This window comes from Sinohyriopsis cumingii, unplaced genomic scaffold (assembly GCF_028554795.1).
Source record: "Sinohyriopsis cumingii isolate HCF-2022 unplaced genomic scaffold, ASM2855479v2 utg000198l, whole genome shotgun sequence".
In the NCBI taxonomy this organism is placed as follows: Eukaryota; Metazoa; Mollusca; class Bivalvia; order Unionida; family Unionidae; genus Sinohyriopsis; species Sinohyriopsis cumingii.
Genome location: NW_028315875.1, coordinates 4,407,316 through 4,419,816, shown reverse-complemented (window position 1 = coordinate 4,419,816; position 12,501 = coordinate 4,407,316). Strand labels below are relative to the sequence as shown.

Genomic DNA, 12,501 nt, shown 5'->3' with positions numbered 1-12,501 from the left:
AGTCATTAATATGCCCAAATGCATAGTCATTAATAGGCCCTGATGTATAGTCATTAATATGCACTAATGCATAGTCATTAATATACCCAAATGCATAGTCATTAATAGGCCCTGATGTATAGTCATTAATATGCACTAATGCATAGTCATTTATATACCCAAATGCATAGTCATTAATAGGCCCTGATGTATAGCCATTAATATGCACTAATGCATAGTCATTTATATGCTCTAATGTATAATCATTAATATGCCATAATGTTTAGTCATTAAAATGCCCTAATGTATAGTAATTAATAGGCCTAATGTATAGTCATTAATATGCACTAATGTATAGTCATTAATATGCCATAATGTATAGTCATGAATATACCCTAATGTATAGTCATTAATATGCCATAATGTATAGTCATTAATATGCACTAATGTATGGTTATTAATATGCCCTAATGTATAGTCATTAATATACCAAAATGCATAGTCATTAATAGGCCCTGCTGTATAGTCATTAATATGTACTAATGCATAGTCATTTATATACCCTAATGTATAGTCATTAATATGCCCTAATGTACAGTAATTAATAGGCCTAATGTATAGTCATTAATATACCCTAATTTATAGTCATTAATATGCCCTAATGTATGGTCATTAATATGCCCTAATGTATAGTCGTTAATATGCCATAATGTATAGTCATGAATATACCCTAATGTATAGTCATTAATATGCCATAATGTATAGTCATTAATATGCACTAATGTATGGTTATTAATATGCCCTAATGTATAGTCATTAATATACCAAAATGCATAGTCATTAATAGGCCCTGATGTATAGTCATTAATATGCACTAATGCATAGTCATTTATATAGGCTAATGTATAGTCATTAATATGCCATAATGTATAGTCATTAATATGCCCTAATGTATAGTAATTAATAGGCCTAATGTATAGTCATTAATATGCACTAATGTATGGTCATTAATATGTGTTAATGTATAGTCATTAATATGCAAAAATGTATAGTCATTAATATACCCTAATGTATAGTCATTAATATGCACTAATGTATGATCATTAATATGCCCTAATGCATAGTCATTAATATGCCCTACTGTATAGTCATTAACATGCCATAATGCAGTCATTAATATGCCCCAATGCATAGTCATTAATATGCCCTACTGTACAGTCATTAATATGCCCTAATGCATAGTCATTAATATGCCCTACTGTATAGTCATTAATATGCCCTAATGTACAGTCATTAATATGCCATAATGTATAGTCATTATTATACCCTAATGCATAGTCATTAATATGTCCTACTGTATAGTCATCAATATACCCTAATGCATAGTCATTAATATGCCATAATGAATAGTCATTAATATGCCATAATGTATAGTCATTAATATACCCTAATGTATAGTCATTAATATGCCATAAGGAATAGTCATGAATATGCCCTAATGTACAGTCATTAATATGCCATAATGTATAGTCATTAATATACCCTAATATATGGTCATTAATATGCCATAATGTAGATTCACTGATATACCCTAATTTATAGTCATTGATATACCTAATTTATAGTCATTAACATGTCCTAATGTACAGACATTAATATGCCCTAATACATTAATATGCCCTAATGCAAAGTCATTGACATGCCCTAATGTATAGTTACAAATGTATTTTCATTTACTTAGCAAAATTATAGGTAAAAATGGTTAGAAGATTATCCATCAAGTCAAGTAAAGTATATAATAAAATAAATGTTGGAATTTGTTACATCTGGAGACTTTAATGTACATCAAATGTCACCGTTTTGCAGACTATTTTTTACTTTAATTTTACATGTGACCATGATATGATGGTAAATTAGTATCAACAGGAAATAACCTTAGGAAATTATTACAAAATTTACAGGAATTCAATGCAAGGTGAAGTTAATATAAGTACTGAATTCAAATGTAAATGAAGTAATAACAGACAGTGCAGGTGAAAGCAAGACGACCCCTATAAATTCAATATAACGGGCCACAGAACACCCTTTTCTTGAAAAACTAGATAAAACAGATAATGTTAACAATATTTTCAACAACAAAAATGTCCAAGTCATTAATTAAGGGATACAAAAGACTTGTCAAACAAAACACGTTTTGCTTAATTAACATAAAAATTAAAGAAAGTCATGCCAAATAAAGTGTTGTTTTTTTTCTTCCCACAATTGTGAAAACAGGCTAATTTAGGTCAGACATTAAGAGTCATGTTTCACTCATCTGTTTTATGGTACCTCTGCATCCTTGAAGAAGAGATTAAGAGGACGGCTGTTGATCTCTGTTAACATCCAACAACATAAGCCATCATTTTCCACCATGTGGGCTCTTGAGGGCAAACCATGCTTTGCAGCAAGACCCAATGGGTCTACATAAAGAATCTAATTAAAGAGAAATATATATTCAGGATTAATTATCACAGAAAAAAGCATTATTTCCTCAGTATCATGACATTATTGATACACAGTGCATAACAATACCTATTTCTTATAAACCCTGATGAAATATATATCCACATTGGACAGCCAACGTAACTGATATATTAGTAACTCAATAAAATACTATGTACCCCTGAATAAACCTGCATAGGCAAGTAACTGTTACATTGGTAACTCATTAAAATACTATGTACCCCTGAATAAACCTGCATAGGCAAGTAACTGATACATTAGTAACTCATTAAAATAATATGTACCCCAGAATAAACCTGCATAGGCAAGTAACTGATACATTAGTAACTCAATAAAATACTATGTACCCCAGAATAAACCTGCATAGGCAAGTAACTGATACATTGATAACTCATTAAAATACTATGTACCCCTGAATGGACCTGCATAGGCAAGTAACTGATACATTGGTAACTCATTAAAATACTATGTACCCCAGAATAAACCTGCATAGGCAAGTAACTGATACACTGGTAACTCATTAAAATAATATGTACCCCAGAATAAACCTGCATAGGCAAGTAACTGATACATTGATAACTCATTAAAATACTATGTACCCCTGAATGGACCTGCATAGGCAAGTAACTGATACATTGGTAACTCATTAAAATACTATGTACCCCTGAATGGACCTGCATAGGCAAGTAACTGATACATTGGTAACTCATTAAAATAATATGTACCCCTGAATGGACCTGCATAGGCAAGTAACTGATACATTGGTAACTCATTAAAATACTATGTACCCCTGAATAAACCTGCATAGGCAAGTAACTGATACATTGGTAACTCATTAAAATACTATGTACCCCTGAATAAACCTGCATAGGCAAGTAACTGATACATTGGTAACTCATTAAGATAATATGTACCCCTGAATGGACCTGCATAGGCAAGTAACTGATACATTGGTAACTCATTAAAATAATATGTACCCCAGAATAAACCTGCATAGGCAAGTAACTGATATATTAGTAACTCAATAAAATACTATGTACCCCTGAATAAATCTGCATAGGCAAGTAACTGATACATTGGTAACTCATTAAAATAATATGTACCCCGGAATAAACCTGCATAGGCAAGTAACTGATACATTGGTAACTCATTAAGATACTATGTACCCCTGAATGGACCTGCATAGGCAAGTAACTGATACATTGGTAACTCATTAAAATAATATGTACCCCAGAATAAACCTGCATAGGCAAGTAACTGATATATTGGTAAATCAATAAAATACTATGTACCCCTGAATAAACCTGCATAGGCAAGTAACTGATACATTGGTAACTCATTAAAATAATATGTACCCCAGAATAAACCTGCATAGGCAAGTAACTGATACATTAGTAACTCATTAAAATACTATGTACCCCAGAATAAACCTGCATAGGCAAGTAACTGATACATTAGTAACTCATTAAAATACTATGTACTCCAGAATAAACCTGCGTAGGCAAGTAACTGATACATTTGTAACTCAATACAATAATATGTACCCCAGAATAAACCTGCATAGGCAAGTAACTGATACATTGGTAACTCAATAAAATACTATGTACCCCTGAATAAACCTGCATAGGCAAGTAACTGATACATTGGTAACTCAATAAAATACTAAGTACTCCGGAATAAACCTGCATAGGCAAGTAACTGATACATTGGTAACTCATTAAAATACTATGTACCCCAGAATAAACCTGCATAGGCAAGTAACTGATACATTGGTAACTCATTAAAATACTATGTACTCCGGAATAAACCTGCATAGGCAAGTAACTGATACATTGGTAACTCCATCAAATACTATGTACTCTGGAATAAACCTGCATAGGCAAGTAACTGATACATTAGTAACTCATTAAAATACTATGTACCCCTGAATAAACCTGCATAGGCAAGTAACTGATACATTGATAACTCATTAAAATACTATGTACTCTGGAATAAACCTGCATAGGCAAGTAACTGATACATTGATAACTCAATCAAATACTATGTACCCCTGAATAAACCTGCATAGGCAAGTAACTGATACATTGATAACTCATTAAAATACTATGTACCCCAGAATAAACCTGCATAGGCAAGTAACTGATACATTGGTAACTCATTAAAATAATATGTACCCCAGAATAAACCTGCATAGGCAAGTAACTGATACATTGATAACTCATTAAAATACTATGTACCCCAGAATAAACCTGCATAGGCAAGTAACTGATACATTGGTAACTCATTAAAATAATATGTACCCCGGAATAAACCTGCATAGGCAAGTAACTGATACATTGGTAACTCATTAAAATAATATGTACCCCAGAATAAACCTGCATAGGCAAGTAACTGATACATTGGTAACTCATTAAAATAATATGTACCCCGGAATAAACCTGCATAGGCAAGTATCACTTTATATCAATGGTTATATTTTTACAAAGCCCTGGAAACTGAAATTCAAACAATCATACAAATATAGATGTCAAATTTTAACAATATCAATATTATATGCAAATCCATTTCATAATATCTTAACCACTTTTTACCAATTTTCACAAAAATTCATTGATTTATAAAAATATCTGCTCACAAAGTTCTGTGCAAAATGTACATGTAGACATCTGACTATAGAAATAATATGCCAACAAGTACGACTAGTATGTACATGTAGACATCTGACTCTATAGAAATAATATGCCATCAAGTACAACTAGTATATATGTACATGCAGACATCTGACTATATAGAAATAATATGCCAACAAGTACGACTAGTATATATGTACATGCAGACATCTGACTATAGAAATAATATGCCAACAAGTACGACTAGTATGTACATGCAGACATCTGACTCTATAGAAACAATATGCTAATAAGTATGACTAGTATGTACATGTAGACATCTTACTCTATAGAAATAATATGCCAACAAGTATGACTAGTATATATGTACATGCAGACATCTGACTATATACAAATAATATGCCAACAAGTACGACTAGTATATATGTACATGCAGACATCTGACTATATAGAAATAATATGTCAACAAATACGACTAGTATGTACATGCAGACATTTGACTCTATAGAAATAATATGCCAACAAGTACTACTAGTATGCTGATAAGTAACTGTAGGCTTCATCTGAAATTAAGAAGCTTCTGTTCTTTTCACTTGATGCTCTATATCTGGGAAGGCTATAGTATTATGTTTTTCTAACATGAAATGAATGTATGTATGATTGTCATGCAATTAGAATAAGTTGGGTACTGTTTCCATTCTGTCCAAGTTGGATACTGTTTCCATTCTGTCCAAGCTGGATACTGTTTCAATTCTGTCCAAATTACGGTCAAGAATTTAACAGTTTTGCTATTTCTGTTGAATTTTACCATTGTTTTGTGTCTCTCTCTCACCTATATGAGTATAAATCTTAAATATAACCTAATAATATTTGCCACAGTAGTCAAAACATAATATCACAACTAAAACTGTATGGAAAATGTAATGATTCAGCATTATATCCTGCCTCAGGTGAAGTAACTATAGATAAATAAATACTGAGCTCTAAGTCTACATTTTATAATCATTACATCAGAATTCATAAAAGTTGTTCAAAAATGATTAGTATGTGCTACCAATGCAATGGTGACTTTTTCACGAAGAGTTCCTCATCAATAAAGAAGATAAAGGTTATTGTGTAAAACGTACCTCAGCTGTTCCATCATCTCTTTTAATCCCAATGTTCTCACCCTCAGCGTTTCTTCGAATTGCAAACACCTGTGCATGTGGAAGACGTCGAATTGTCACCTCCATGGTTTGACTCTGACAGTTTTTAACCACTTTTTGCACAAAAGAAAGATCTGAAACTTGTACATCCTGAATGGCAACAAGTTGATCTCCTATATGGAACTTGTCAAAGAGGCGTGCATATTTCTTCAGATCCCAACCAGCTATCCTGATAACAAAATCAACATAATATTGCAAAATTCTTGATTTTAAAAATGAAACACTTCTATTGTTAAAATATGCATCCAATTTCTATATTTTAAATTTTAAAATAATTCTTTGCTGATTATATTATGGTCATTACTAATTTAGATGCTGAAAGAGTTACCTCCCTTTTGCATCTAGACAGCTTGGCTTTTCAATAACGAGCAGGTATCTTTAATGATGCACGATGTGTTTACTTTCATTTATATTTATTTAAGTATTTTTGCACATGGAGTCTAACTGTATTAATCATTTGCAAACCTTTCCAATTAACACTGTTGGATTTACCAAAATGTGAATAAGATTTGATTAACTTCTCAATAAATTGATGCCATCAAGGTAGCTGGAAGAAAAATCATCAGATCAATAACAGATCATTACAATCTGATGAATACCATTCAATGAAAATAAAACTAAACATATGTCTTGCCACTAATGGTTTAATCCTGGCAGAGGTACATGCATTTGCCCAAGTAAGCTCAGCACGGATTATGTGCCAAAAGGCTAATAATTTGGCAGATTTAAGATAAACATTTTTATAATGTTATCCTGTACTTTTGACATCAACATTGGAATTGACCCTCTACAATACACTTATATTGCTTATTCATCAATGAAATACATGACATTTTTATAACAAAAGGACAGTCAACTTCAAGGAAAATACATGTATGTAAAGCACATAATAATACATAACATTGAATAATGATAATTATATTGAACAAGCTGCTTCTACAAAGTCGGAAACATGTGCCAGTACCGTATGTACTTGCTTGCAAACTGTGCAGACCCAGATCTGCTGTCTCATAATGTTTATCTGTGCAGTTTGTTACAAGTAATCAGTGGAGCAAATAACATAACCCTAATCTGCAGGTGCATTATGCAACAGCAAATATGTATCTTTGCTGTTTGCAGTTTGATTAGACTCAAAAGTGAGTAAATATGGTAGCTGATTAATCCTGCTATGAGTCAGCATGTACCTACTTCAATTTGTTATACCATTATCCATAAGCAGCATAATTATTTCAGGTAGTGCTTCATGATATTGTGTATTCATTCCAAATCAAATCCATCATCATTTTAATGCTGAAATTAATGAAGCTTTTGTAAACACCATAGTTTAACTTCGATCCTAATGTCAACATACATCACATCAATTGTTACAAGTTCCATCAGGTAGCTGACAACTGCAATCCACTTCATGTCAAACATGCATAATAGGACAGAATTCCTAGCCAACAGGAAATTACTAATCTGGATAAAGGTTTAGGCAATAGTTTCCTTCAGCCTAATTTTCTTAATCACAAACATGATATCAGTCTTCTACATGATTGGACAGAAGCTAAAAATATGTTCATTAACTTACCTGTGATACTGAGAATTATTTACTTTTTCCTATTTTATTTAGTATTATTTCCTTAATGCATGGTTCCCACACTTTTCTAAATATAAATTTCCAGGTCTTTTTCCAGGATTTTTCCAGGATGAAATTAATTTTTTCAAGGTTAACAAATGACCATTACTGAATGGAATTAAAGAACATTTTGGATTATAAAACATGAATTTTCCGTATCTGAAGATGTTTCTCTTTCAGGACTCTCCAAAACATATATGTCAATAAAGATGATCATGTACAAAACCACAAAATGAGTCACTCGAAACAATTTGACTATATTCCCATAAATTGGCATTTACAGCCATTCAATTGTACAGAATACAAATTCTAACTTTAGTTTGCTGACCTGCATTATGTTGCTACATGGAAACAACATAATGAGCATAAATTATTTTGTGTCCTTTCAAACCTTTAATTCTAAAGAATTCAAGAGCAATATGTGTGCACGTTATACAAAGTAAACATTTCCTATCACAGTATGAAAAAAACCCCAATAAATGCAAAGTATTAGAATCTTATCTTGTAACAAAAAAAGTTTAACCCTGAATTTTAATGTGTGCCAATAAAATTTCAAACAAGATTTTTCAACCAACATAAACTCCTTAAGACAATTTGGTTAAAAATTCCATCATTTAAAGATATTTACAAAAGGATTGATTTAAATTTTGACAAAAGACCTTCAAAATTATATATTGTAGTATAATCAAGGACTGAATTTTCTGTAAAATCAACTTGTCTTCTTGTAGTTCAATTAACGAGTCCCAAAACCTGTCTTGATACATTATCGTTTCTTAATATATAATAAAAGGGACGACAATTTCCAATTTCTCCAGCATTCCATTTAAGATCTGAAACCAATGCTTCAAGTTACATGTCCTTGTTTTATAGTTTTGCACCAAAGTTCAGCTCAGAGATTCAACATTTTTCTAATCTGGGTTTCCTCTGAATGTTCCAACCCCATTTTTAAAACTGGCCATTTAGTATGGAGTATGGAGTGTGGTTTCAGAGCAATTACATATCTAAAATTTAGAATCTGCTGCCGCCATAAGATAGCTTACCAGAGGGCCTAGCAAATTCAAACAAATCTAATCCACTGAGCATCTGGACTGTCTCAACAAATATATTTATGGCAAGCACCCAAATGATTCATACTGCAACCTCCAAATATTCTGGTTAGAACTCAATATATTTAACTCACAATCATTTCAGTTACGACTTAATTACGTAATTGTTTTGTGCGTCACGTTGTGGAGGAAACTTCCCGGGGGTTTTCCAGACTTTCATCAATATTTGCAAAATTCAAGGACTTTTCACGGCCGGGAAAAAAAAAGTATAAGTTCTCCTGACTTTTTCCTGATTTCCCTGTAACGTGGGAACCCTATTAATGACTTACCATATAGTCCCAAAGCATTCCACAAGTGCCAGACCACTCTGGAAGTGCTGTTTGGGAATTCTAACAATTAATCCCTGTGTTGTGGCAATCTCAGCCTTCAAAATATCCACCTGACTCTGCTTCAGATTCATGACCACTAATGCTCCTGGAGACGGAGACAGCTGTTGTCGGAAAGACAGATGAGTGGATCTAGGGCGGGCTGCCACATGAGTCTCTAGTAAATCAATAGATAATAAATGACTCAAGAATGGCAAAAATCTAAATACATCAGAAACAAACAAATAAATAAATAAATGAAAACTGGACATTTATTGCTTTGATTTAATATCCGTAGAAACATTGGTTCCCAATGAATTCTATTACTTCTCTATTGGATGAGGAATTTTTCCAGCAATGATTAGAAAAGATTGTATTTATCAAGTGATGGCAATGATATCAGTATTTAATTTTCCGTTGTTGGTTTTCAATTTGAAGAAAAATTCCATCCCTAAAATAAAAGTATTTATAACTGACTTTCTGTACCATACTCAACCCTCTACTATGAGTGTTTTTACCAACAAAATTATCAAATGTTTAATTGTTTATACCACATAAGTAATTTTCATGCATTGCTATTTTTTTCTATACCTGAAACAAAAATAATAATTGTCTCCAGTACTGAACCACATGTATACATCTTAACCCTGAACTTCATCTTTTAATTGTCTCCCCTCCCACACCATACAGGACACATGGTACTAATGATATTGAAAAATGGGAACTAGCCTGGAAATGGGTGAACATAAAATAGAGTATATATGGGCTTTGGCTGACCAGGATTGGCTAATAATGTGTTATGTTTTAGGAAAAAGAATCTTTTGAGATCTTATCCTAGTTGTAAGTGAAACATAAAAACAGAGACATTGTTTTATTGATGGAATTTCCATCCTTTAACAATCTTGAGTTTGGAACACTCATTACTAAAATTAGCACCTGACTCTTTGGTGCAGAATTGAAAGCACATGTTTCAAACACATGCAGGTCCAGAAAATGCCACGGCTCATATCCTTTCCTCAACACTGAATATAGGTTTGATCATGAGCACTCAAAAATTTTAAGTTATTGAATTTTTAATATCATGGTATTTGCATAGGTTTACTATTGAAACTGAATTAGTTCCATGAGTCCTACAATCTATCTCTGAACTTCATCATTTAATTGTCTCCCCTACCACACTACATGTATACAACCTAACCCTGAACTTCATCTTCTGACTGTATCCTCTACCTCACCTTACAGCCTAACCTTGAACTTCGTCTTTGATTGTCTCCCTTACCACACTATACAACCCAACCCTGAACTGCATCTTCTGACCATGTTCCTTATAACACTAAAAAAATGTAATCGTGAACTTCATCTTTGGTTATAAACTGCCCAGAATGATTAATTAAGTCATCTAGTAATCTAATGCAAAGCCTTGATTATAAACCACTAATATAAGTACAAAACAAATGGCAAAGCAAAGTAAAATACCTGGACCACACTGCTGACTTACTAATACAGGCAACAGAAGAAAACCATTATAAGCAAGTGAATATTAAAGCTTGCCTGCATGGATATGCTTTAATGACAACACAGGCATATACCTAAAATTAACAGTCACTAAAGTATATGAACATCCAAACATCAAATGATCTACATATGGGTCTGTATCTCTGGGAATTAATATCAGAAACATACCATGTATATCAATACAGCACACATCTCTCTCTCTCTCTCTCTCTCTCTCTCCAATAATTAAGCCATGTTTTCCCAATTATCTAAAAAACTAGCATAAAGGCTTGTCTCCTGAAATTATCAAAATCTTATATTTGAAGAATAAGCCCAGAGTGTGTACCAGAAATGTTGGTCAATTAAGTGTTATGCACTTCAAGGCATTAAGTCTGCTTGGCATGAACTACTGTTACTGGGTGAAATTCTATCTGCAGTGGTTCCCAAAATTTTCAACTAAAAGGACCCCTTCTTAACTTCAAACAAAATCTTGCAGACCCCCACACGCTATTACTGATAAATCAACAGTCGGAGAGATAACGAGGTTAATACAAAAATTGGAACAACAGCAAACGTTCTTTTTTATTACAATTTTTATATTTCCTCTGATTGTTTTTGTATTAAATTTCACACAGCCTAAATTTGCTGGAAAAAATGTCAGGCAGGAAAATCCATTGTTTTGGATACCAGAGAATGAGACAAAAGAATGTAAATTAATGGGCAAACTTTATATAGTCAATGCAACATTAAAAGATGGTTACTGAGGCCGACTTTATGCATGAACATGTACTACTCTAAAGACGAAGATGGTGCCAGGTGTAATGGCTGCACTAGCATGTAGGAGGTATGGACCATCATGTACAGACTTTACTCTTAACACTAATGTTGACAAAGAAATCAGAATAGTGACAACGGCAGACGATTTTATATAATCATGACAACTGATGCATCATGGTTTGCTGTATGCAGTGCATAAATAGTTGTAAGTTTGGGTTTAACACCATTTTTCAGAACATGATAGGCCAGAATAAGGTGTGAAGGAAGAACCAGGGAAAACCCCGGCAAGAACCATCCACCCAGTGGAAGATACTGGCAATCTTTCTCACATACTCACATTGGCCAAGCCTGAGACTGATGCTGACAGGTGAGATGGCAGTGATCTGTAAAGGTGAGTGCTTTAAGACCAATTAGCAAACCAGAGTCTGCTGCATAAGTAGCAAAGATGTTTACAACATATGTTGATTCTGCAAATTAATCTACTGTACTGATTCCTTTTTAGTGTGGCCCCAAGTACTTAGCCCAGTTTGGTTTGCCCTCCAATCCTTGCATTAGATTTAACCCTAAATACTATACAGTTTAGTTCATCTATCATTCCTTGCCCTGAATAATGTGAATTTATTAAACATTTATAACTTTTCAAGATTTCATGAAAAAATATTTTTTCATTACTGGAGGGTGTTGTCTCATTTTTTCTAGTGAAGGGTCATTGTTCATTAGTTCTTTCAATTCATGGCTTGTAGCAACCATCAAATTGAGAAAAAGTGGACCCCACCAAAAATTCACAGTAATCTGTCAAACTTCATATACCAGCCTAAATTTTTGGGTCTCCTGTATGGATTTATACACAATAATCTAGCTATGTGTGCACACATATACACAACA

At 33.0% G+C, this 12,501-nt stretch overlaps 1 protein-coding gene across 2 annotated transcripts in view; it reads right to left on the bottom strand.

Moving 5' to 3' along the window:
* Nucleotides 1-12,501, bottom strand: part of LOC149774601 (uncharacterized) — a 79,142-nt gene that overhangs the window by 10,900 nt on the left and 55,741 nt on the right. For both annotated transcript variants that reach the window (XM_089945061.1, XM_089945060.1), the window contains 3 exons: nucleotides 9,310-9,523; nucleotides 6,239-6,485; nucleotides 2,308-2,451 (listed from right to left, as the gene is read on the bottom strand). In XM_089945061.1, the coding sequence (XP_089801187.1) occupies nucleotides 2,308-2,451; nucleotides 6,239-6,485; nucleotides 9,310-9,523 (605 nt within the window). The remainder of the gene's footprint in view (nucleotides 1-2,307; nucleotides 2,452-6,238; nucleotides 6,486-9,309; nucleotides 9,524-12,501) is intronic.